This window comes from Lolium rigidum, chromosome 6 (assembly GCF_022539505.1).
Source record: "Lolium rigidum isolate FL_2022 chromosome 6, APGP_CSIRO_Lrig_0.1, whole genome shotgun sequence".
NCBI classification, from domain to species: Eukaryota; Viridiplantae; Streptophyta; class Magnoliopsida; order Poales; family Poaceae; genus Lolium; species Lolium rigidum.
Window position 1 is genome coordinate 219,544,574 of NC_061513.1, and position 27,792 is coordinate 219,572,365.

A 27,792-nucleotide genomic window follows, 5' to 3' on the forward strand; every position below is an offset into this window, starting at 1 on the left:
TTTAAATTTAAATGAAAAAAAAACTAAATCTACCAGGACAGCTCCCACCCTCCGAGACTGACTGGTGAGCCTTAGGCCACGCCAGCTGCCACGCGGACGAAGACTGGTCAAAAGTTGACCGGTGTTTGACCTCGCCGACGGCTAAACGCCGGCGAGACAGTATGTGGTGGCCCCGCCGATTTTTGGCTCCCCAGGACGCGCGGCTAGCACCAATCGACTCCCCTCGACGTGGTGAGTGCGATGGTGGTGGTGGTTTTTCCCAATGGTCACCGGAGCATCGCCGGAGTTCACCACCTGCGGCGGCGGCCTCCGGCCATCGAGGGATTATGGGCTACAGGGGCCTAACAGATGCGAAATGAAGCTCTAACCCATCACAGGCTCACCAGGAATACGACGGTATGGTCGGCGAAGCTCGGGGAAGCCTGGCTTGCCGGAATTTGGTGTTGCCGGTGTCGGAGAAGACGATGGCTTCGGCGTCGATCTCGGGCACCCCAGCTCAATTCCTTCCGTGGGCTGAGCTTGTCGAGGACGGCCGTCACGCTGGTGGGCTTAGCTCTGCTCGGGGAGGTCTAGTTCGCCAGCGGTAAGAGGGACTGGCGGAGCCAGGGTTTCCGCATGGATGCAATTGGAGAGGAAGGAGGGGAAACGAAGCTAATTCGTCGACCAGGGTATTTATAGGGTTCGAGGCACGCCTCGTCATGCTCTCGGACGAGGGGAGGTCGACAGCGACGAGGTGAAGACGGCCACGGCGTCGCTCTGGCCACCATGCACGGAGAAGAGATGAGGATGAACTCCTCATCGTTGTTTTTTTACGAAGGGGTATGTGGGTTGTGTGGGCTGCGACTTGGGCCGGTGCTTGGGCTGTGGCTTGGGCTGCGGTGATGGGCTGCTGCGGCCAGGTAGTCTGGTAAGCTTCTCTTTCTTTTCTTATTTCTTTTCTGTTTTTTAAATTCTGTTTTGAATTCTTATTTGTTGAATTCAAATTTGAAATCAATTCTGCCATGCAGGTATTTGTAAATACTATTCACTTGGAAATTATCTTTCAAGTAATAATTCTACTTGAGACATACTATTTTGATTGTTCATATAATGATAGGTTCACCATACACTATAATTCAAATAGGTAAGACAATGATTATAATCTTCCATTCTCTTTCTTTTGAAATTTCAAATATTTTTATGATTCAAGGAGATGGCCAAATGGCAGGGCTTTATGTACCAAATTATTTCTAGGGTCTTGATTTAGTTACTTGCATATTATTTTATGTGAGCTCCAATGTATTAGGGTTTTATAGTTTTCATCATAACCCCTATTATTCAAGGTTAGTACTAGCATTATATTTGAGAGTATCAAAGTAGGTATTTGTTTCCATCATGGTTTATCTTGGTTACAAAGTTAAATGGTTGTCAACCACACCTGGTTTTCATCATAGGACTTTAGCATTAGGTGGTTCTTTTGTTTTATAATTGAAGCATAGGATTTGATGAATGAATCATTAGGGTTCAAATGATATTTACCTAGTGGCAATTGGTTTGAATCTCAATTATGGCATGGGTTTATATGATGATCTCCATAGTGATACATAAACTAATGTTGGAATTTAATTATAGGTTGTGGAGATGAGGGGACACCATATTGCATTTTCTAGGTTTTAGTCTCCCCTAACCATGGTAATATGGTTACTTGCTTCATATCTTATGTGCTTCTCTAATCACTAAGGATTTGAGAATGGGCTCTATCTTATACCATTGGACTTCTAGTAGAATTCTTAATTCATCATTGAAGTAACTAAATTGGTTATAGTTCTTTTTATAGTTAACTTTGGTCATATGGATGTATGATTTCTCTCCATTTAAGTATAGAGTTTTACTCTAAGGTGTTGCTTATGTTTCTTAGATGAAGAATGAGTGGAATGTATGTGTGGTAGAATTCTACTTGTGATCACCAAGTGGTTCACAAGATAAGGTTAGGATATAAGCCTATGGTTGCATACTAGTGATCTCCCCATGATTTCATGTGGTGAATGATATCTACTTATCCTATTAGGATTTATCTTATCCTCACATCTCTCAAGAGCATGATCATGGTTAAACATGATCAACTTGTTCTTAATATCTCTACCTCAAATTCTTAGGGTTTATGATCATCACTTAATTTATAATGATCAAGGTTTGGCTTCCTAAGGTATCTTTCATTAAATAGGTTTCTCACTTCCATGATCAAGCATTGTCTTGATCAATTAATGTATAGCATTTCTATTTTACTTTCTAGGATGGAACTTCCATGGTTGCCTCATTAGTTTATATCCCAGGAGAATGCCTGAGATATTCTGCTAGGGTTCTACTCAAACAATGAGGATATGGTTTATTCTAAGTTCTATGGTGTATTCACCATATCTCAATAAATATTAAGTCTAAAACTCCACTTGGCTATCTTGGTTGAATTAATCTCCTCCTTACTTTATCAATTCATGGGTATGTTATTATTCCATGTGATATTAGGTTGTCTCACCACTCCAAGATGTAATGGTTAATCTCCTAATACTTTGGTTCACTGATTGTCCTTGAGTCTTAAATAGGTAAAGCTAAGAGTGATATGAATGGTCTCACTCATTTGGGAAGGACTTGAATAATATTCTAGGGTTCCTCTTGAAGATGATGATTTGAATACTTGGATGTATATCCAAGGTTTAGCTCCAGGTTTGTTATTGCTTCTCTAATAAATAATATAGAACTCTCACCTCTCTAGGTTTGATGTGTAATAACTTGGAATGGAGAAGAATATCCATTTCTGGAGTGGGTCTTCTTGTTATAATTCCAATGTTGAAATGGAATGGATACCATGAGGTTCATGGTAGGATCAAGGATTAGTTTAAGACATGGAGAAGATAAGTCAAGAATGGTTCCTCCATTTTATTATTACTGGATTTGCAATTGAATTGGTGTTCATCTGTTATGACAAGGATTACCATATTATGATCTTTAATAAGGTCCATCAATTGATCATTGAGTAAAGTGTTGTGGTGTTGATTAGTTCCATTTGATCTAACCCCTTAGATCAAATCATCTCTACCCAAAACAAGGTTTTAACAAAGTCACATTGAGGTTTATAGCACTTGACTTGATGAGCTATTTCAATTCCACCAAGGTCAAGTGAAACTTCAGTTACTGTGACTGTTTTACTTTTAAGCGCGAAAATTCCCCAGATTTTCTATGCATGAATGCAATGCACACACCTGTTTCCTCTATTTTTGTAACCCCATTACCTGGGATATTACATGTGCCCACCTCCCAACAATTTGCGGATATCATGACCAAGGGTCTCCCTACAGCATCTTTTGAGGAGTTCCGGTCCAGTCTATGCGTTCGACCAGGCGACGCTTCGACTGCGGGGGGTGTTGAGATACATATCTTGTATATCTGGATGTGTATCCTCTGTAGTTATTGTATCGCGATACATATCCTTGTATTTACTATTGGGCCCGCCTCCTTCCTTGTATAGTCAAGGACGTGGCCTATATATGTACCGCCATATGCATCCGATCAATACATCGAGCATTGCATCTCCTTCTACATCCACCACGCCGATAGATTTCTGGATGGTAGTGATGGATGTATCCACCTACGGCATACATGTTGATAAGCAGCACAAAGTGTCATTCATGGCATTGATCGATTCCGTCACGAGAGCCCTTTGGTCCTTGAGCTAAGTGAGATATTTCTCCATGAAACTAGTCATAGTGGGAAGTAACATAGAGTAGTAATATGCACATGTTACTGTTGCGCCTTTACTCAAGTGGATTCAAAATGAGGCTGATGAGGCTGCTGTGAGGAAGATGGTGCCGGCACCATCTTCCGAAAACCTATACAAGCACGAGGCCATGGGCCAGCTGGGTTCTTTTGTAATCATTTGCATTATTGTCAACTGTTGTCTATGCACAACCCTATTCTTTCACTTACATCCCGCACTATTTGCATTAGTCTATCTCATAGATTTATTAAATATCAATGATGAGTTCTGTTGCTATTCATATGCAGGATGAAACTTCTGTGCCTCTACTCAAATGGATAAAAAATGATCCTGATGAGCCTGCTGTGAAGACGATGGTGCCGCCACTGTCACGCCCCGAGACCGGGCCTGAACGAGACAGCCGCCGCGCGCCTATAAACCGAGAGGCTTATACTCGCGCAAGGCTAAAAATGCAGGCAAAAACCAGCACAGTGGATCTCGAGAAGCTCAACAGATTTCTTTACAATTACACAAGAGCTACAACTAGGTTCTCTACAACGCTTCCCACCCGCTGGTCGAGCCTAAACTCCGATCGACGAACTCTTCCGGTGACGGCTTCTGCGTCTAAAAAAACATAGGGGAGCTGATGAGTACGACAAGTTATACTCAGCAAATCGATTATACACAATCATATAAACTGTAAAATGGAAATGCTTTTTGAAAAATAACAACATGTGGTTAAGGTATTAGGCAATTTAAAAATGCATGGTGCCACACATGAAAGTAAGTTTCCCTACCCGGGAATCACAGGGGTGAACTTCACACTTTTACACTCTGCAGAGGGGTACTCCGACATCGACAGCCTCAACTAGCATCACACGGGCGCTAGAGGAGCAGAGCCCTTTAGCCCACTGGAACCCGGACACCTGAACCTACTGATATCGATCGGTCCTACGGATCCATCATCGACACGTTCCATAACAGGGCCGTCCCCAGAGAAGAACTCAGTCAGTCCCATACCTGAACTGTGACCGGTACAATATGTTTACCTTCGTAGCACCAAGTTTGCTCTTATAAAACAATATTTTCTCAGTTGATCACTTTCTATCGATATTCGCGCTATGCCCGATTCGTACCCGTGGCTCCAGCGGATCCATCACCGTGTACCGACACCGGCGGATTAGCCCACCAATATCTCAACGTAGTTCTCACATATCTCATATCAACTAATCTAACATCAAATTCAATAGCAAAACGTATTCTACAAGATACATGAGAGGTATAAGACAGCTTGCCTCAGTAATAATATCCAGTAATAATATCCAGATGAATAACTCCAGTATAGAGTAGCGGCAATCATATGAACCGATAGCAGTATGACCACTTCTCCCATTCTACAAAACTATAGGTGGGACCTCCTCTACGATCAGCAGCACCTCTCTTTCTACCCTTCCATCTGACCGCCTCCATCATGCTAATTAATCGTGGCTCTCACTCTCTAACACAACAAGCTAGCTCTAACTCCCACTGATTCTCTCCACTCTCGCTCTCATTCTTTCACTCGCTGGTACACGTTGAGCTAGCAACCAGTGTACCTATTTATAGCAGGCAGGACCGTCTAACAAAGGGAAATATCTGGCCGCTCTACCACTGCCGACTGACCACTGGACGCTGACTAACAAAAATCTCCGGCCGACGTGCCTATAAGTGCAACTTGACCCTTCATGACCACGCATGCTAGCTAAGAGTCCACGTAGCAGTGTGTGATGACTAAGCTGCTATCACAAAGCCAACACATCTGAGCTCCTATTGCATGATGCCACGTTTGGCTTTTTCAATTAATTAACTCACACACATGCTCATACCAGCAAGTTCAATGTATATGCACATACCCCATCGATACATGCATTACTACAAACAAGTCAGGTTCCAAAATTAATTCTTCCGTGCACATATTAACATCTAATTATAAAAACTAGATATTATCTAAACAAACTAGTTAGCAGCCCATTATTATTTAACTCAAATTAATTAACAACCTTAAAAATTCGGGTTACTACAACCACTATCTTCTGAAAACCTCCTCAAGCACAAGGCCACGGGCCAGCTAGGTGGTATCCTTTTCAGTAAACAGGTATATTTTCTTAATTTTCATACATGATTTGATTTGTCTGTTTATTGCCGGCTTTGTCTAATGCTTACCAATATTTCAGAAACACACAACCCTATTCTTTCACTTACATCCAGCACTATATGCATCAGTGTCTCATAGATTCATTTTATAAAGATGGGATTAATTATTCAGAAAGTGTGAGTTGAGGCATATGGATCAATAGTGGGATTTGTCCATCCTGATGACGGATAGATATACTCTGGGCCCTCTCGGTGGAATGTCGTCTGATTAGCTTGCAAGCATGTGATTGGATCACAAGAGATGACATACCATGGTACGAGTAAAGAGTACTTGTCGGTAACGAGGTTGAACAAGGTATGGAGATACCGATGATCGAACCTCGAACAAGTAAAATATCGCGTGACAAAGGGAATCGGTATCGTATGTAAATGGTTCAATCGATCACTAAGTTATCGTTGAATACCTGGGAGCCATTATGGATCTCCAGATCTCACTATTGGTTATTGCTCGGAGAGGAGTCTCGACCATGTCTGCATAGTTCGCGAACCGTAGGGTGACGCGCTTAAGGTTCGATGTCGCATAAGTAGATTTGAATATGGTATGGAGATGAAGTTTGTTCGGAGTCTCGGATGGGATCCAGGACGTCACGAGGAGGTCCGGAATAGTTCGGAGAATAAGATTCATATAAGGGAAGTTGATTTCTAGGTTTCGAAAAAGTTCGGGATTTTTCCGGTGGATGACCGGGAAGGTTCTAGAAGGTTCCAGGGGTCCCACCAGTGGGCCCACGACCCTAGGAGGCCTAGCATGGGCCGAGGGGATGCTCCCTAGCCTAATGGGCCAGGGGCACATGCCCCCAAGGCCCAGCCGGCCAAACCCCTAGGGTTTCCCCAAAACCCTAGGGGGGATCAACTTGGGGGGGGGAAGAATTCCCTCTTCCCCTCACTTGGCCGCCAGCCCCTAACCCTAGATGGGAAAGGGTGGCCACCCCAACCGACCTGGCCCCCTATATAAAGAGGGGAGGGGGTGGCCGACCACTTGTCCCTTCACCACAACCTTGGCCGCCCCCTCTCTTCCTCAACCATACGATGTTCCGGCTTGGCGAAGCCCTGAAGCTTTGCTTCCTCCACCACCACCACCACGCCGTCATGATGCTGGAACTTGGAGGAGATCTACCACACCTCCGCTGCCCGCTGGAACAGGGAGAGGACGGGCTTCATCGACACTTTACGCGCGACCGAGTACGGAAGTGCTGCCGGATTGCAGCACCGGGACGATCATCTACACCAACAACGAGATTAATCTCGTAGGCTTTGGAATCTTCGAGGGTTAGTCTCATCTCCATCTCGTTGCTCCGATCTTGTAGATTAGATCTTGGATTTTCCATAGATTAGATCTTGGATTTATTCGTCTTTGCGGTAGGAAATTTTTTGTTTTCCATGCAACGAACCTTTCATACCGCACGCGAAAAGAGGTCCCTACCCCGTAGATATTTCGCGTTAAGAAGGTTAGCTCAGCCCACAGACCTCCACCGCCCTGGTAAACTTTCCAAATCCACTTAAGCATCAGAGCAATGTTCATCAGCCTAGTATTGAGGTTTCCCACAGTTTCCCAGTTAACCATATGATACTTTCGCTTGTTCCCCACTAGTTCCCAAAAGAAGCAGCACATATGCTTATCCATTGAACTATGCATGGCGTCGTGCAGCAGGTAGATACCCATGACAAACATAGGTAGGTTGGACAAGCAGGAATTGGTCAGCTCTAGCCTGCCTGCCGAGGCAAGGAAAATACCCTGCCACGATTCAACCCTATGACCCACCTTGTTAGGGAGGATGTCCAGTCAGCCACCCGTAGAGGCGCGTTGCTTATCGGGAGGCCAAGATATTTCATGTGAGATTTGCCCAGTTTGCAGTTGAGCAAATTGGCCAACCTGCATTTCTCCCTGTCTGTGACCCCCGTCACCATCACCTCACTCTTTTTAAAGTTAATCTTCAACCCTGACATGTTTTCAAAGCATAGTAGGAGGAATCTGAGATTTGTGATCCCTAGATCGGTCGGCTCGATAACGATCATAGTAACATCCGTGTACTGAAGGTGAGCACTCCCCTGGAATGAGGTGCGGGACCACCCCTGGATATGTCTCGTCGCGCTAGCCCGAGAGAGCATAGTCGCCAAAGCATCAACCATAAAGTCGAAGAGGATAGGGGATAGGGGGTCGCCCTGTCTAACTCCACGAGTGTTACGGAAGAAGGGACCAATCTCCCCGGCCCATTCACATTGCAGTCTGCCCACCCCTACCAACTACGTCAAACGCTGGACCATCATATCCGAGAAGCCCTTCCCCAGAAGGACTTCTTAGAGAAAGTCCGAGTTCACCCGGTCATAAACCTTTTGAAAGTCAATTTGAGAAGCAAGCCCCCATCTTCTTGACCCGAAATTCATGCGCAGTCTCCTGCAGGGAAAGCACTCCCTCGTGAAAGCACCTGCCTTTGATGAAAGCCATTTGCCTACGATAGATAATTTTAATTTAGTTATATAGACAATCGTTGCTAAGCGGATAGCATAACCTTTTGCGATAAATTTGAAAATAATGTTAATAAGAGCAATCGACCTAAATCAGTAGCCAAGGCCTAGTAGCTATGCCAAGAAATCAGTAGGCCTGACTCAACCAACGAAGCCCAAGGCAGCAGCGTAGCCCGGCAACAGAGCGCATCCTCCTCTGCTCTCAACTCCATATGGCAACGGGGACACTAACCACTGGTTATTGCTCAACCATAACCATCCCCGTGCATGAAAATTTTCTCCGTCCTCATCCCCACTAACTGTCTGGGGCAGTTCTTTTACAATCCCCATCCCCATCGGGTAAACAAATAACCATCGGTTAACCATCCCCGCTTTAGCTAGTAACTATGAGCCCAAAATAAAATGACAACATGGTAGGATGACAGGGCTGGCTGGATCAGGAGTTTAGGAAGAAGAGCCGAGCGTTTGGGAGTTGGGATTTGGGGACTACGGCGGTTGGGGGCAAGAGGGGAAATGTGAGCACAATGATTAGTGTTTTCTGGTACCTATACATACCTATCTTGTACATTAGTGCCACATGTCATGTGCCTAACGGGGATTTCATGGTTATCGAGTATGGATAGTGGTAACACAAACCATCCCCACCTTACCTAATGGGGAGAGTTTGACTCCAATAAGATCCCCACGGGCCTTCTCAAAAGAAAAAACCCACGGGAATAAAGTAGCAGCAAAAACCGTCCCCTAATAGATGAATTAACCACCGGGATCGGGGAAGGGCCCCATTGCCAAATTGACTCTCAACCCTACCACAAGCAGCAAAACCGGAGCAGCTCCGGCGCCGGCGCGCACCGCCACTGGACACCAGGCGACCGCGACGCGTCCGGGCACCCCGTCATCTGGAAGACCGCGACGCCGTCTGCCACTGCGCAGACCTAATCTTACCTCGCCGCCGGAGGCCCGCGTCCCGTTCGGAGGAGATCGGAGTGCTGGGCGCAGACGCAGCATCCGGCGTGGCGGGGCGAGCCGTGAGCGATTCAGGCTCCACTTTGGTTGCCCAATTGGTATGTTTGAGCGAACTGGTAAGTATGCACGTGCACGCACGTCTCAACAAATACATATTACAATCAATAAATAATTATAAGCATCCCTAAAAAATTACTTAGAAACTATAAAATCACACTTAATATATTTTAAAAAAATGTCATTTAATGTATTCATATACTCAGTTTGGCATCCCGGATATATTAACATCGGACCACACTTGTTATTCATTAGTACAAAAAAGACTATTACACCAGCCACTATGTACATGTTCCTCATCATGTTTGTCATCTTCCAACTCTCTTCCCTCTCATCCTGATCGATGCCACCCTTACTCCAACACTTGCATTCCCTCCTCATTGTCATGTTCAGAAAACCATTACTCAAGCACAATTTCTATCACATGATATGGCCACCTAGCAGCATAAATTTACCAAAGAAACAACTACATTATAACTAAGTTGCAAACTATATATTTACAACACAGTAGCTACAAATTAGACAGAAATTCAATTCAGCTCCCCCGATTGCTGAATATGGTAGCTAACCCACAGTCGTAAAGTCAACCTAGTCGACTTGCTGGTGTACTATAAATGAACATAAAAAATATGTGGCTATGTAGTTCTTCCAAACAAAAAAGTGATGCGTCTATCTATAAATAGAGACATTTAATTACTCAAATTACAAAAAAAATCTGCTCATGGAAATGTATAAGAAATATTGTTTAAAATTCAAGTATGGAACACATCATATATATTTATTTCCAACATCAGTGGTCATTAGTACCAGCCTATAATTCAACAAGTGTTGACCCAATATAGGAAATTTTACAGACATTTACCTCCGGCAAAAGAGTTAGCCCTTTCTGGGAGGTAGTACAGATGCTTTCCAATGTATACATACGTATTGCCTGGGCTAATATATCTGCAGAAACTGATCAATAAATTATCTTGTCCGAGCAGATTATTAACTTGTTACTCCTGGTCATTTTGAGTACTTTTAACCGAACACACACATGAAAACATTGGGAATAAATACACATTAGCACATGCTCAGAGTTCAGAGCTTGTAACATCATCTCGCCTCTCCCATTTGACTGTCTATAAGTAACAAAATTAGTTGCAGAAAAAGTGTACAATTAAGAAACTTAGTTCGTGAGGGAAATTTTCACCCCAGTTGATGGACATCCAATTATATGTTCTAGGAAACAGTGGGCTTCCTCAGGCCCGGTCAATCGCACAAAGCATTATTACGCAAATGAAAATATATGATCAAATGGAAGTAATTAAGAACTCAAGTTTACTTAGTACGGGAAATAATAAACTCACCAAAGACACTAAATACAGTGATGTTCAATGGAGTAGATGCTGATGAAATATATGATTGAATGGAAGAAGAAATAAGCACTCATATTTATTCGTTGAAGGCCCCAGAAATAGTAAACACAACTTTTTTGTTAGAATCAGGACGCAAAGAAATACATAATTTTATGATCATGAAACAAATGAAATTATTGTTTCACTAATCATTATGATGTTAACACACCACCTCAGATATTCCATCGTTCAATGTCCCTAGGTAATTACATAGTTATTTGTATTTCTTCAGAGGACGTTATCATGGTGCATGGGAACATGAAAAAAATATGCTACAGTAATCACATTTTACGGGTACTTTTGATAAAACAAATTCATAGTAAGAGATTGAGGCTAGATAAAATATGAACAATGTGCATCTCACGTGAGCGAAACAGAGCATAAGATTTAGCTTACTTGTGAGATGCCCTTCCATTGGAGCAAATGCAAATTCTGAACTGGTCGATTGGATGTTTTGACTAAATCACTGAAGCACAGATATTTTCGCCTTCAGTCTGCTTTGACATTCACTCAATAACTCGTGAGCATGGAATAAAGCCCACTTGCTGATCCTCTTTTTCTTCTGGCTCTAACAGAATTGTGCTAAGAAGAAAGAGCAAGATAATTAGATAATCCTAAGAAAATCCTATTGGTAGAAGTGTGACGATGAAGATAATCCTTACGCCACACCGAAACTGATGCAGTTGAGCAGCCACTGCTGATCATGGCCTGGCAGGTGCTTAGACCGCTGAAGCCACGGCCACATGTGGTAGGCCTCTCAAATACAAACAATCCAACCGAAAATAAGTTCACGCCAAAACTTCGACCAAACAACTGACCGAGCACTGAACCAAACAACTGATCAAGCACTGATACTCGTACTCCTGTATATATCGATCAAATAAAACAATTCATCAAGAACTGATTAAAATAATGGATATACCCTGATTGGCAGAGGATATTGCAGAGAATCGATAAATATGCATCCTTCATTTTTGACACTGTCCTCACTGAAAAATGGCATCCGAAATTTGACAGCATATTCTTAACAATCCACAGTGTATGCACATTGTTGTGCATCGGAGAAATCTACAGCAGAGGACCGTGTGATTGAGTGTATGGGTGCCGTATTAAGGTATGTTTGGGAGCATTGTAAAATTCTCCCTGTTAATCAAATACTCTTGTATGTTAAAGCACCAATAAAACGATTATAGACAACAGGTTTACCTTACATTTCTAAATTGCTGTTTGGATACAAAGCAGTTCCCTGCCCTTGTACAGTTTAGAATGAATATAGAAATAAAGATAGGAGGAGAGGGACTTTAGTATTCTACATAAGTATATAATCTGGTGTTTCTGCACTGATCTGAACACACGAAAATTCATAAAACAATAATACCAAATGCACACATAGTACATAAACTGCTAGAATATCAGAGAACGTCTGCTATTAAATCGAAGATGACATACACATGGTCTGCAACCGATTCACACATCTGATGCAGAAATCATCCCTAGCTGGAGGAGGATCGAGGTGGAGAAGAGGATGGGGATCGGGGAAGTGGCGAGGGTAAGCCGGCAGAAGCAGCAGTGCTGCCGACCGGCGTCACCTTCACTGCGTATTTGGCCGGATTAGCCTTCCTCCTGTACGGTGGTTGTTCAGCAGAGGCCGACGGCATCCTCAAGCGATTAGTCAGCGGCGGCGGGGAAGTCAGGAACTGCGAGTAGAGCGTCTCACCTTCTCGTATCAGGAGAGGCCGACGGCAGAGGCCGACGGCATCCTCAAGCGATTAGTCAGCGGCGGCGGGGAAGTCAGGAACTGCGAGTAGAGCGTCTCACCTTCTCGTATCCCCTCAACTCCTTCCGTCGTAGCCGTCCGAGGCCGATAATTTATTTCGCGTCGTGCGAGCATAGGAGGCGGCGGCGTGCGGCTAGGGTTTGGGGCCTGAAGACGTGTGGGCGTGGGAAACTGGCAATGGTGTGGGAGAGATGCGATGGCAGCGATCACGCGCGTGCGGGCGGTGGTCGATAGGAGGGTGATTTTCGCGGGGGCGAGGGGAGAACAAATGAATATGAATCGTTCGATTGATGCATATGAACGGTGGAGATTTAATTTTCCCACGGCACTTCGTGCCTTTATAAGTAGTAGAGACGAGGCCGATAATTTATTTCGCGTCGTGCGAGCATAGGAGGCGGCGGCGTGCGGCTAGGGTTTGGAGCCTGAAGACGTGTGGGCGTGGGAAACTGGCAATGGTGTGGGAGAGATGCGATGGCAGCGATCACGCGCGTGCGGGCGGTGGTCGATAGGAGCGTGATTTTCGCGGGGGCGAGGGGAGAACGAATGAATATGAATCGTTCGATTGATGCATATGAACGGTGGAGATTTAATTTTCCCACGGCACTTCGTGCCTTTATAAGTAGTAGAGACGAGGCCGATAATTTATTTCGCGTCGTGCGAGCATAGGAGGCGGCGGCGTGCGGCTAGGGTTTGGGGCCTGAAGACGTGTGGGCGTGGGAAACTGGCAATGGTGTGGGAGAGATGCGATGGCAGCGATCACGCGCGTGCGGGCGGTGGTCGATAGGAGCGTGATTTTCGCGGGGCGAGGGGAGAACGAATGAATATGAATCGTTCGATTGATGCATATGAACGGTGGAGATTTAATTTTCCCACGACACTTCGTGCCTTTATAAGTAGTAGAGATAGAGATGGATCCACCGAAACCTTTAGAAAACTACCACCCAAACATTGGGCTTTAGAAAATACAGTACCACTGAGACCTTGCTCCGTTATTGATCTCTACCATCACCGTGAAGTCCACGTGAGTTGGGCCAAATTGACTGAACCAGATCCACGCATCCAACTCAGGCAACATCATCTGAAGAAAAAAAACAACTCAGGCAACAGAGCTAGGAGGGGATTTCGAAGACCACCTGCACTTGCGGCGTACCTCCCGGCGGCGCGCTTCCCCGGAGGCGGTATAGGCGGCTCCTCCGGCAGTCCGGCCTCTCCTCCATGGTGCGCCCTCCCTCCACCCTCTCTTCTCTCGTTCCCTCTTGTTTTTCTTGTTGTTCCATCTTCCATAGTGTAAATTTAGTCCTGGAGATTCTGTAGTTTATACGGGCAGAGATTCTATGAGTAGAGATTTGAAAGGGGATGAATGCTGTTGAAGTTTCATACGGGCAATCTCCACTAATTCTCTTATATTCTTCCGGTTTGTATGAATTTTTCTTCCCTTTATGCGTGGATAGAACTCTTATATTTTCCCTTAATCCCCTAATACTCTCCCTGATTCATTTGTTTTTAGCTCCAATTCACGTGGAGTTCACGGTGATGGTACAAATCAATAACGGAGTAAGCTTTTAGTGGTATTTTTCTGCAGCCCAATCTTTCGGTGGTACTTTTCTAAAAAAGGGATCTTTTAATGGTACAAAACTAATTTTCCCAAGAAGAAATGGCAAGAGGTCTGAATGTTAGTCTGGTTCCTGTTGATCATTACTAAACTGAATGTTAGTCTGCTTCCTGTTGATCATTACAGTAGATACAAAATGGTCTTTCACAGTAGCATTACTAAACTATGCCTTCTCTATTGCTGCGGGCACAGTTAAATCATTCACATCCAAGCTTGGCCTGCAATCGGAATCCGCTGAAATTGATGGTCGTATGCAAACATGCTGGAGGAGACGCTGCAGGGTCAGTAATGCACACACAGACTGCATATAATTTGCATATAGCTGGGACCAATGGGTAAATCTTCCATCATGATAAATGTAACTAACTCAAGACATGTGTTTCCCATCCCCAGGTGTAGATTTAGCTGTTCATGCTGCTAGGCATTTTCAAAGGCAGGCCTCACCCGACTTCTGCCGTCTGCCGGTGGGTTTACCCATGGACAGCTTCAGTCATGCACAAACACAGCCATCTCCTCTGGTACCGTTTCAGCAACCATTTACCATCATTTTCAGTGGTCCGTCTATGTATGGAAAATTTTGGCACGCACTTACCACACAAGAGATCAAGAAAGCAAGGGGGTCGCGACACCTGCGATGTACTGAGAGTTTTGCATCTCGTGCCAGGGAAGGGATATGATGGCAAAGAGGAAGGTCCGTCCCATCACCGCATTATCAGCGACTGTATGCATGACATCTTGGGAGTTCAATCAGAAAATCTTGGTATGAAGAATGGAAAAATACAATTTGTTAACTCAAGCAGAAATCCAGAGCAAATTTTACCCAATACCATTGATTCCCACGATATCTCCGCGTGTCCTTTCATGAACAAACTCTCAAAGGGAAACAAGTTTATGCTACTTGTGGAGTTGCATAGGAGAGGAATAAGTGTGGATGTATCTGTTTTAACGTCTGCCGTGAGTTTTTGTGCTGTTAAGCAATCCATTAGGAGAGGTGCTCAGCTCCATGCCCTACTGATGAAAGTTGGCTGTGACTTGTCTGTCTTTTCTGGTACCTCTCTGATCAGCTTATATGCAAGGTGTTGTCAATTGGAGAATGCTTATCAGATTTTTCGGAACATGCCAGTTAAAAATACTGTGTCGTGGACAGCACTCATTTCTGGTTATGCCCAGGATAATCAGATCGAGCCATGCCTCCAGGTATTTCAGTTGATGAGGCAGTCAGCATGCAGGCCTAATGACATCACATTTGCCACTATCTTCAGTGTGTGCACTAACCACGCACTTCTGGCACTTGGTAGAAGTGTTCATGGTTTAGAACTGAGAATGGGTTTTGATTTGTGTGTGCATGTCTCGAATGCACTCATATCAATGTATGCAAAGTGTGGGAGTATAGATGAGGCCCAATCCATATTTCAGAGGATTGCTTGCAAGGACCTGGTTTCTTGGAATTCCATGATCTTTGGATATTCACAGTATGGCCTTGCTGACCGTTGCCTAAGCTTGCTAAAAGATATGGAGGCGGAGCACATAGTGCCAGATGTAATCTCTTTCCTTGGCATCCTGTCATCGTGCCGGCATGCATGCCTTGTAGAAGAAGGCCGGCTCTGTTTCAAGGCGATGATCCAACTTGGAATAAAACCAGAGCTAGATCACTACTCATGTATGGTAGACCTCCTCGGCCGGGCAGGTTTGCTTGATGAAGCATGGAATTTGATACATGCAATGTCCATGTCCCCCAATGCAGTCATATGGGGTTCTCTGCTGGCTGCCTGTAGGATTCATGGAAACATTCCGATTGGCATCCATGCTGCAGAGCACCGCCTTAAGCTGGGGCCAGGGTGTGCTGCAACTCATATACAACTAGCAAATTTATACGCCAGCATTGATTGCTGGAGTGATGTGGCCAGAGTGAGGAAGATGATGAAGGAGAAAGGACTAAAGACGAACACCGGTTGCAGTTGGATAGAAATTGGTAGTAAGGTTTATAGTTTCACAGCAGAGAACAGATCAAAGAACCACAAAGTAAATGATGTGCTGGCTGTTCTTGACTGCCTGCGGTCTCATATGGTATACAAGTACGATGTGCTGATAGATGGTCTTGAGTTTGATGACCCTCAACATTTCAATGTAAGTTTTAGCACTGAATAAATATTGGTAGATCATAGATCGCCTAACTGTATATGAAGATAGAGGTCAATTTTATAGCAAAAATAGAGGTCTGAGATATGATTCATCTGATTTCGTGCCTCTCAGCGCTTTGATGATCAGTGTACCCTTTCCTCCGTTCTTAATGATATTTGGACCTTTTTAATTGTAACTCTCTAATAATTCTTTCTTAATTGCATTCTTATGGATGATGGTTTGAGTGGTTTGTATTTGAAGAAATAATAAATGATTGGTAAACTTGCATTATGTTTTACTTCTAATTCCCTGCAAATATTTGGACTTGCCAGTTGTAGTAAAGTAAGCACAAATGAACTATAATCATATAAGATATATTACACATAATTATGTTTGAAGTATTTCTATTCTAACTTTGTGTGTAATTATATTGCACATAAAGTCAATGTGTTACACTTTGATCATTAATGTATACAAGTATCAATTGGACATATTAATGTATACAAGTATCAATTGTACATACTAATTTGTTAAATATTCTTATATTGTGGCATATTACAAGCGAAAATTATGATAAAAATGTGCATTGAGAACTGTAATGCTGTGAGAAGTCAAACATGCCTTGAGTTTCTGGAGGGAGGAGGTATATATCTTGTTTTCACTGAACCTGTATCGTTCGACTAAGTGCTAACAACATTTATATAAACGTAAGACTTAACATAATATGTTGTCACCTAGTAGAAAGATGCACATTCCTAGTACCAAATAGATTATCAAAAGTCCAAATTATTATATATTGGTGAGGAACTTCGCTAGAAATACCATGATCGCAATCAAAGGTTGTTCGTTGAATAACATCCATCAAACGAGCAGCCAAGTCCAAAAGCATAGTTCAGGCTTTGACATGGACACCACTACCGGCATTATGTAGCATTTGATTCGGAAGTTACAGTCACTTCCAACGAATGATGAGAAAACTTCCAGCTTTAGCAGAAGAACATCGATGACGCTACTTTGTCATGCAGACGAGGTAGCTCTGGCACCAGGGCAGGTGCAGCCTGGGTAGCATGGCTCGACGATGTCTCTGACATGTCATCCAGCCTGGTGAACTTCGCCACCTGCGCCGCTGCAAGGTGTGCGTAGTAGATGGGAGCAACTGAGGGAAAATTCAGGTGATCAGCAACGCCCTGCTGTCATATCTTGTGAAATCAAGTAGTGGAAAATCTTGCTTACCTACTGAGATTGCTGTGGTGCTCCTCTGATACCTGAAACGAGTTCACAAGCATTGAAATGTCAGAGCTGAATAATGCAACGATGGTCACAAGAGTCAAGGTAAGAACTGCATATTTTGCAACTGCTTCAGTGCACATACACGTAGGAGAGGGAATGGACGAGCTCCTGCAGCTCATCAGGAGAGAAGCCTATCTCATCATGGAGCACATGGTAGTGTGTTGGCCTTGTAGTCCCCTGGAACTCACAAGTCGAATGGCTTAGATTTAAATAAACAAGTAAATTCCCATCACAACTCAAGGTAGAGAGAACATACAATCATCCCATAATGAGCACACATGTAGAAATCATATTTACTGGGATGACAGATTCCGTCATCTACAACAGTGCCTACATACGGACGTAACAAGAATATATGATAAGAAAGTATGTGCATAAACATAGGAAATGAGCTCGTTTGATTCATATAATTGTAAATAATTAAGATATGGAAAAAAATATGAAAGATGTAGGTTACCAGGCTGGACATTAGGATTACGCTCATTGTCATTGTGCGGGAAAAATCTTGTGTGGTGATTCTTCTGTGCAACTATCACCGTGAACTTGGGTAACCATTTGTCATCAAGAAATTTGCATGCCTGCATCAGTCAGAAAGATATTACAAGTCAGAACTGGCTCAAGAGAAATTGGATATCGTATATGTTTTACCTTAATGATCTCAGCTAGCTCAGTGTTCAGCACGTCATCAAACTGGCTCTCACCAACTCCATCCCTAGAATCAAGACAACAGAATTCTCAGACAGAATCAGGGTGCCAAAGTAAACTTGGAGACAACACCAGGTATTAGTCAGTTTGTAGTCACTATAAACAAAGGGCGTAAATGTCCTGACGATTGGCATTCTGCAAGTCTTAGCACTCCAATTAATCCACCAATTTCTTCAGAACAACTATGCTGCTGAGAAGCAAAGACCACTAACAATTGGCATTGTGCACAATAATCTCAGGACGACTACCAACCTGAAAATGATAATTTGTTCTGGTTTCTTCCCTCTACTGGACTTGTAGAATTCGAGTAGTGAAGGTCTGCAACATTAAAATCTCAGTGAGCAACAAAAGGAAGGCATATGATTAGGAGGCAGTATATTCTTAAATGTAAAATTGAACTTAAGTCAAAGCCAAAAGAAGCATCTCACTTAATGAGGCCCTGATCATCGTCTCCAACTTGTTTAAACAACTTATCAATCGTTTCCAGCCTGGGTGCCTGAGTGCATACAGAAGCTCTGTATTTTGAGATGTTTGGCCACTCCAAGGAACTAACCACCTAGGTAACAACCAAAAACAGTTAGGTGCGCCCGTAAAATTTTGGTATGAAAATTGTCCAGGACCATCAGCTGGCACCTGAGTTTCTTACTCCAGAAAACTGGAAACATGGGCAAAATATGTTACTTACTGCAGCAACCGACGGTACGTCAGATCGTCCAGGTGAACCATGAGAAACATCCATACCGAAGATAATGGTTGAAATCGTTGACACCAGAGGAATGCCTTTGTTTATTTCACTTTTAAGCTGTGAATTCAACCCGCCAAGCTGATTGGCAAATGGGAAGGAAAAGAACGAAACATTTAGGTTTTCAACTAACAAGCCAAGTTATGCCACACATTTAAGATGGCTATGTAGATCACACTGCAAACCTTGGCATTTATTTTTAACAGTACATTTGTGAGGTACTGATCTTTGATATTAGCAGGAGGAACCAAGCATTGGGTAAAGATACCATGTACTGCAAGGCATTCACGCTTCCATGGTCCTGGTAAGTACAATTAAGGTTTGTATGCTAGATAAAGGCATAATAAAAAGCTTATTTGCAAAGCTGAGGTAGCAGAGCAAACCATAGATGTCACAGTTCTTCTCAGGAAGAAGACACAGGAGAAATGTTGGGTTTTGATTTGATATGTCTAGTATCTGCTTAAACATAGTCTCCACCCTTTTTTCTGGACGCTCCCGTTTCATATCACCCCCCTCCTCAATAATAGCACCACAATTGTCTATTGGCTGCAAAACGAACTGGTTGAACGATGCGAGAATTTTTTTCAAAAAATCCCAAGATTTGGTGGTGCGGTAAACTTACAATTCCCTTCTTGCGAGCAGATTCCATAAGGCGCCTGATAAGATCACTAACATTGCACCGTGCCGAAAAATTAACAACTCCCCAGGCCGTCACTTTAATTGGCCGAATGAACCTCTGGGGAGCAGAAACAAGAATGTTATCGCATCGACAGTCAAGAGTCTAGGTGTGGAGCGCAATCAAGATTTATGCTCAGTTACTCACATCATTATTGAAATTCCACCTCCCATTAGGTGTATAAAGTTCTCTACCATGTGCAGCGCTTAACTGCACATTAAGAGATTCAGTCAGATGTAAAGCAACAATGGGTCTGCATGGCATGCACTATAAAATCGTCCTGTGAAGACTCTACCAACCTGTGGTGCCTGAAGGACTCTACCCTCAACCTTCATAGGATCTCGAGCTATCGAAATGCCGCATTCCCTCAACATTGGTTCGGTATCATAATTATTGTCACGCAACGCCTAGCATGGATGGTCAAGAAATTTGAGACTTCTGGTCTTTTCAATATCCTTTAGACCTTGTGATCATATCTACTGCAGTTGAGCTGAATTCAGGGTATCAGAGTTTGGAACTTACACGAGACAAAGTCGACATCCTGTCACGCGGCTTCTGCCTGGATCCCTCAACCAGTTTTGACCTTTGCAGCGTGGAGAGAGACTTTTTGTACCTTTGTAGTGGCAGCAGATGGCAAAGCTGGTTGCAAACATGAAATGAGTGTTAGATGTAGTACGGTGCCTGGAGTCCTTCTCCCCTTCTCTCCCGTATGTAGTACCGATACCGACTTGTACGATATCCCCGACTCCTCCCTGTACTCCTCCGATGTAATCCAAATATAATCAGCCCTCGAGCACCTTGTGGTGTATCGATTGTTCAAGCGAAATAGTTACGTTTATATGGTATCAGAGCCTCGCTCTTCCGACGACATCTAGCTCGACAAATAACCTGCTGCTGCTGTGTTCCCAAACGCCGCCGCTGGCTCAAACAGCCGATAACAGCCGCCGCCGTTCTGGCCGTCGCTGCTCCTTCCAATAGACGATAATCAATATCCAATACTCCCTGCTGCTGTTGTGATCCTCCAGATCGCCACCGCGCAATGGCTACATCGTCGTCCTCCTCGGTTCCGCTCAACCTCGGCTCTCCTCCATCCACGAAGCTCACCCGGAGCAACTTCATCTTCTGGAAAACGCTCGTCTTCCCCATCCTTCGAGGTGCCCAGGTGTACGGGCTGCTTGATGGAACAGACAAAGCCCCTGAGAAATTTTTGGAGATTGAAGATAGTGAAAAAAAGAAGAAGATGATCCCCAATTCAGAATATGCTGTCTGGGTTGCACGTGACCAGACTGTACTTGGATATCTGGTCAACTCCTTCTCTCCAGAAATTGTTGCTCATGTTGCTGGTCTTGAGTCCACCGCTGAGGTCTGGGCAGTCATCACCAAGATGCTCTCATCTCAGTCTCGTTCTAAAGTGAATCATCTGCGTGGCGCTCTCAATTCCACCAAGAAACTTGATCTTACAACTGCCCAATACTTTGCCAAGATGAAAGGATTCTGCTCGGAGCTTGCCTCTGTGGGCAAACCTGTTGATGAAGATGAGCTCGTGGGGTACATCACTCATGGGCTTGATGGTTCCTACAATAATCTTGTTGCTGCTGTCAATGGCAACCCTGGCACTACGCTTGATGAACTTTTTGATCAGATGTGTGCACATGATATGCGCCAAGCTGAGCTTCTGGAGTCTGGAGATGTTTTTGTGTCATCCGCCAATGCTGCCCGCCGTGCTGCCGACAACCGCCCGCGTGGCCGCCAAGATGATGACCGTTGGCGGCGTGACGAGCCGCGTCGTGATGATGATCGTATGCGCCGAGATGAGCAACGTCGCCGTGATGATGGGTGGCGTCGTGATGAAGGGCGCCGCCGTGATGATTGGTCTCGCCGTGATGAGGGCCGCCGCTATGAAGATCGCCGGGATGATCGTCGAGATCGTCGTGATGAGGGTCGCCGCTATGATGATCGCCGTGATGATCGCCGGGACCGCCGTGAAGGTCGCACTCGGGTTCGTGGTCGTGCTCCTACTCCTTTTGTGGATGTTACTTGTCAGATATGCACTATACATGGGCACCCGGCTAGTGATTGCTGGTGGCGATTCAAACGTGATGGATCAGCTGATGATGATGATAGGCGCCCTGACAAAACTGCCAATATTGCCTCTTATGGAGTTGATACAAATTGGTACACCGATACTGGAGCTACAGATCATATTACAGGACAGTTGAACAAACTCTCTACTCATGACAAGTACATTGGGCGTGATCGTGTTCAGACTGCTGAAGGCAATGGTATAGAAATTAGTCATATTGGTCATTCAATTTTGCATACCCCCGGTACTTATTTTTACCTTGATGATATCTTGCATGTTCCTAGTGCTTCTAAAAATCTCCTATCGGTTCATAGATTCACTCTTGATAATCGTGTTCTCATTGAGTTTCACCCTTACTTCTTTTTGATTAAGGATCTGGACACAAGGAGAATTCTGTTTAAAGGACCGTGTTATGGTGGCCTCTATCCGCTAGTGCCTTTTTCTACCGGATCTTCCAAGCAAGCTTTCATTACCATAAAGCCTTCGTCTTCAACGTGGCATCGTCGTCTAGGACATCCTTCTTCATTTATTGTTCAGCAGATTCTTAGGAAATATAGCATCTCTCATACCCCAGAAATAAATCCCTATGTTTGTGACTCTTGTCAGTTAGCAAAAAGTCACCAGTTGCCATACCCTATTTCCACTAGTGTTTCTACTTTTCCTTTGGAACAAGTGTTCTCTGATGTATGGGGTCCCGCACCTGCTTCCGTTAGCAAACACTCTTATTATGTAAGCTTTATTGATGATTATAGTAAATTTACTTGGATCACTTTGTTAAAGAATCGTTCTGAAGTTTATCAAGCTTTCCTTAACTTTCAACACATGGTTGAAAGGAAATTTGATAGGAAGATTATAACTATGCAAACTGACTGGGGTGGTGAATATGAAAAACTCCATGGTTTCTTCCAAAAGATAGGCATTACACATCATGTTTCTTGTCCTCATGCCCATCAACAAAATGGATCTGCTGAACGTAAACATCGTCACATTGTTGAAGTTGGTCTTGCTTTGCTAGCCAATGCATCTATGCCTCTTAAGTTTTGGGATGAAGCTTTTCTTATCGCCACGTTTCTCATCAACTTGCTTCCTAGCAAGGTGATTAATAATGAAACTCCTGTTGAACGCCTCTTACACACCAAACCAAACTATGAGTCTCTTCGTGTTTTTGGATGTGCTTGTTGGCCAAATCTTCGTCCCTACAACAAACGAAAGCTTGCTTTCCGTTCTACATGTTGTGTGTTCCTTGGCTATAGCCCTCTTCATAAGGGTGTTAAATGCCTTGATCTTTCCAATGGTCGCGTATATGTTTCTAGAGATGTTGTTTTCGATGAAAATATTTTTCCCTTTGCTGCCTTACATCCTAATGCTGGCAAGCGTCTTCGAGAAGAGATTCTTCTTTTACCTTCATCATCTACTCATGGGGATGCAAATATTGATGATCATATGCCTATTCCTATTATACCAATTGTCACTAACAATGTTCGAGATACTTCAGTTCATATTATTGCAGATCATAGTTCTTCAGAAGATTATACTGGAGGTGAAAGTTTCATGCAAAACGGAGAAGAAACGAGCTCAAACGAAGCTGATACTGATGCAGAATTTGATGCAACAGAAAACTCCTCCGTGGACAACGAGGATGATCCTCTGATTGTCTTGGATCGCGCGGGAGCTGATCCCCAGGAAGATGCGGGCACATGCGTATCCTCCGCGCCCACCAGTCCGCCCCTGTCTCCTAGCCCCGCGACAAGATCTGCGGATCCCGCGCCTTCGACGGTTCGTGTGGACGCGGTTCGCGTGGACGCGTCCTCCGCGCCTGATCCCACGCCTTCGACGGTTCGCGTGGACGCGCCTGATCCCGCGTCTTCGACGGTTCGCATGGACGCACCATCCATGCCTGCCTCGGGTCGTGCGCATGCGCCTTCTTCGGATCGCGTGACCACGACGTCTCGCTCGCGCCAAGAGCCTCCTGGACGCCACGCGCCCGACCAACATGCTGCTGCTGGATCTTCTGTGCCTGAACTAGTGGCTCCTCCAGTATCTGGTGTGCGTACTCGTCTACAGAAAGGTATTCGACATCCAAAAATTTATAAAGATGGCACAGTCCGCTATGGCATGTTTACGTCTACAGGTGAACCCAACACTCGTCCGAAGCTCTTGGAGATTCTCAATGGCGCCAAGCAATGGGGGAAGAATATGATGCATTGCTTCAGAATAAGACTTGGCACCTTGTTCCTCCCAGCTCTAACAAAAATCTCATTGATTGCAAATGGGTTTATCGTATCAAAAAGAAGTCCGATGGTACAATTGATAGATACAAAGCTCGTCTGGTTGCTAAAGGGTTCAAACAAAGGTATGGAATAGACTATGAAGATACTTTCAGTCCAGTTGTCAAAGCAGCTTCCGGTTGTCAAAGCAGCTACTATCAGAATTGTCTTAACAGTTTCAGTTTCTCGGGGTTGGAGCTTGCGTCAGCTAGATGTCAAGAACGCGTTTTTGCATGGTGTTCTGGAAGAGGAGGTCTACATGAAACAACCCCCAGGATTTGAGGATCCCAATGTTCCTCACTATGTGTGCAAACTTGACAAAGCTCTTTATGGTCTGAAACAGGCTCCACGTGCATGGTTCTCTCGCCTGAGTTCAAAGCTATATGATCTTGGTTTCACATCTTCGAAGGGAGATACATCCTTATTTCTATATCAGAAGGGTAGTATCACTATTTTTGTGTTAATCTATGTTGATGATATTATAGTGACAAGCTCTTCGGACCAGGCTATTTCTATCTTGGTTCAAAATCTCAATACAAGCTTTGCCATCAAGGATCTTGGTGATTTGCACTTCTTTCTTGGAATTGAAGTCAAAAGTATTTCAGATGGTTTGCTACTGACTCAACAGAAGTATGCATCAGATTTGCTTCATAAGGTTGGTATGTATGATTGCAAGGGTGCACCCACCCCCTTGTCCTCTTCGGATCCACTCTCGCTATTTGAAGGAGAGCCTCTTGGTCCTGATGATAGTACTCGATATAGAAGCATTGTTGGAGCTTTGCAATATCTTACAACGACAAGACCGGACTTATCCTTCTCGTTAACAAGGTCACGTCGGTTTCTTCATGCCCCCACTACAGTTCATTGGTCAGCTGTTAAACGAATTCTTAGATATGTCAAGGATACTCTCAAGATGGGCATCACTTTTCAGAAGTCTCCTTCTACACTTCTAAGTGCTTTCTCAGATGCTGATGGGCCGGTTGCCTTGATGATAGACGTTCTACAGGTGGATTTGCAATATTTTTTGGACCTAACTTAGTTTCATGGAGTGCCAAAAAACAGGCTACGGTGTCAAGATCAAGTACTGAAGCAGAGTATAAATCTCTTGCTAATGCCACAGCAGAATTAATATGGGTTGAAGCTGTTCTTGCTGAGCTTGGTGTTAAGCTCAAAGAAAAGCCATGTTTGTGGTGTGACAACTTGGGTGCGACTTACTTGTCTGCCAACCCAGTTTTTCATGCTCGAACAAAACACATAAAGATTGACTTCCACTTTGTCAGAGAAAGAGTAGCCAACAAGAAACTGGATATTAAGTTTGTTTCAAGCAAAGATCAAGTTGCTGATGGCTTCACCAAGGCACTCCCAGTCAGACATCTTCATGAATTTAGACGTAATCTTAATCTTCTTCGAAGCTTAGATTAAGGGGGGCTGTTAGATGTAGTACGGTGCCTGGAGTCCTTCTCCCCTTCTCTCCCGTATGTAGTACCGATACCGACTTGTACGATATCCCCGACTCCTCCCTGTACTCCTCCGATGTAATCCAAATATAATCAGCCCTCGAGCACCTTGTGGTGTATCGATTGTTCAAGCGAAATAGTTACGTTTATAATGAGCACCATAAACACAAAGATTTATACCGCAAAAAAGATTTAGAACAATAACAGTGAGAGGCACTGACCTCCAGCGGGAGGTATGTTGGACGATCTGGCTCCCCCACATTAAGACAGGGAAGATCAGCAGAGTTATCCAGCTTGATAGACCAACGGTCCATGTAGTAATCATAAACAGTTGCCTCCACAGTACCGTTGCCCTCTCCTTGCTTTCGTGAGAACCTACATCAAAGAATGTTTTTTATCTTAAACAAGAGCACCTGAGGTCACACATCACGATTCAAGAGTAAGGTCTTACTTCTGTTCATAGCATCTTTTTTCAGATAATCCAACAATCTTAAATTCCGCTTTCCTGTGAGTGGTTTTGATCCATAGATTGTTCAGTGCACGCTTGGCCTAATATTATGTCCAGGGTTAGAACATGCAAATAATGTAATCTAATCATAGATTCTCTGAGGGCTATAAAGTTTATGAAGTCACTAGATTTTGACTTACTTTGCCCCAATCAATTCTTTTACAGTCCTTAATATTCTGGTTGAAGAGCAGAAAATCAATCACAGGACCATGTCTCACTACCATCGTTGTGGATAAATCTACACAAATGGAACAATCAATCATTCATAAAGTATGAACCGTCAACTTGTAACAAACTAATTTACCAATAATCTCATGAAATTAGGATTCTAGGTTTAAAACATACCAAAGTTGAGCGAAAGCCCATTTTGAGTGGGTCGAAAGCTAGAATGGAAACCCCGACAACCGATCACGCCACTACCCAAGTCTATGGAGCCGAATTCGCTACGGAAAAAAGACTCTCGGACTAAGAGACAACCCCTGTATAAGACAAAAACATCATTGAAGCATGCTGGGTATAAAAACCTAAGGACAAGTGTCATCAAATGCATTTGGTAAAAGATCGGGAGGTAGTTCGAAAAGTTAACCGACGTACTGTCTTGCAGAATGCTGCCTCAGTATGATGTCGAGAACCCGTATAGCTTCCTGCGAGTTCTCAGATTCCTGACCACCACGCAGAACCTGGGCAATGGCACTCATCGGAATCCTTGCCGCAGAGGTGGAGGCTATCTCCACCTTGAATCTTTTGGCATACTCTGGTCGTTTCATTCTCTTCTTGTCACTTGGTCCTGGACTGCCATCTCCTCCGGGGCTCCGGCTCGTTCCAGTCCTGCAGGTTTATCATCAAGACAAGTCCCAAAAACAGCAATAGATCGATTAGCTCAATGGATTCGAACAGCTCAACTTCATACTTTCCCGATGAAGCGTCGTCGCACAGAACTACGTCAAACACATTGTTCTTAAATGGGAGAGGCCCAACGGTAAAGAGACCCTTCTCGCCATCATAGGCGAATACTTTGTGCGCGAGATGTGAGGCATAGGTCTCGTACAGCTGCTTCATCACCTTTCTGCCCACGCCTTCTCCGATTTTTTTCGAAATGGCCACGCCTTCTCCGATAGCGAGTTTGCCGTCATCGTACTTCAGAGTCACCTGTGCTCAACATGACGAAAAATTCAAAACAAATTGTCAAAAAGTAGGCATCAAAAGTAAACCATAGGGTGAGATATGGGGTTGCCGTGGGTACATCATAGTGGTAGAGTATCTGATCTGTTCTGGTGAGAGAGACTTTGAAATGGTTCGTGAGTAGCATTACGGGCCTCCCTTTTGTTGCATGCTGGGTTGGCCTTTTGATGGGAAGCCTCTGAGGCTTGGCCGTCATACTGGAACCACCCTTGCCACCGTCAGACACTGGTGACTTGCTGGGATCGCCCTTGCTACCATCAGACGCCGGTGGCTTGCTGGGATCTCCCTTGCCACTTTGAGACTCCATCTACAAAGAAGAACACAACAAACTAATTTGATCAACAAGTATATATTCGGTACGGAATTAACCAGGCATTGTTCCATTCTTTTATCAAGCGCAGCCACTACTTGTGTGCTGTACAAATTAATAAAACAGAATGCAGTTTATGTCGCATGGAAAAATTCTTATACTACATGGTATTTTCCCTCACAAAATGGAATCTGGGGTTCAGTCACAAGTCCAGCTGATTGTAGATCAACCAAAAAGAAGACCGGGGAACCAATAATAA

General features: G+C 44.1%; 2 protein-coding genes across 10 annotated transcripts; one reads left to right on the forward strand and one right to left on the reverse strand.

The window, feature by feature from the left end:
• Positions 1-13,603: 13,603 nt before the first annotated feature.
• LOC124661572 (pentatricopeptide repeat-containing protein At2g37320-like) lies at positions 13,604-16,531 on the forward strand. 9 transcript variants are annotated; one of them, XM_047199439.1, is made up of 4 exons: positions 13,604-13,798; positions 14,088-14,148; positions 14,385-14,473; positions 14,586-16,531. In XM_047199439.1, exon 4 carries the CDS (start codon positions 14,604-14,606, stop codon positions 16,338-16,340), a length of 1,737 nt encoding a protein of 578 aa, XP_047055395.1. In that variant the 5' UTR covers positions 13,604-13,798; positions 14,088-14,148; positions 14,385-14,473; positions 14,586-14,603; the 3' UTR covers positions 16,341-16,531. The 9 variants fall into 9 exon arrangements, with proteins under 9 accessions (XP_047055395.1, XP_047055400.1, XP_047055392.1 ...); XM_047199444.1 differs by having other exon boundaries at positions 14,088-14,134; XM_047199436.1 differs by having other exon boundaries at positions 14,088-14,473.
• Positions 16,532-17,299: 768 nt separating this feature from the next.
• Positions 17,300-27,530, reverse strand: LOC124663769 (protein argonaute 4A-like). Its single transcript, XM_047201433.1, has 22 exons — positions 27,285-27,530; positions 26,952-27,190; positions 26,636-26,869; positions 26,387-26,520; positions 26,182-26,279; positions 25,985-26,082; positions 25,755-25,908; positions 20,249-20,365; positions 20,026-20,133; positions 19,874-19,936; positions 19,673-19,786; positions 19,434-19,608; positions 19,236-19,351; positions 18,994-19,131; positions 18,737-18,864; positions 18,561-18,626; positions 18,252-18,315; positions 18,061-18,181; positions 17,860-17,933; positions 17,686-17,780; positions 17,547-17,578; positions 17,300-17,469 (listed from the first exon to the last, which is right to left on the reverse strand). Exons 1-22 carry the CDS (start codon positions 27,528-27,530, stop codon positions 17,300-17,302), a joined length of 2,784 nt encoding a protein of 927 aa, XP_047057389.1.
• Positions 27,531-27,792: the final 262 nt, after the last annotated feature.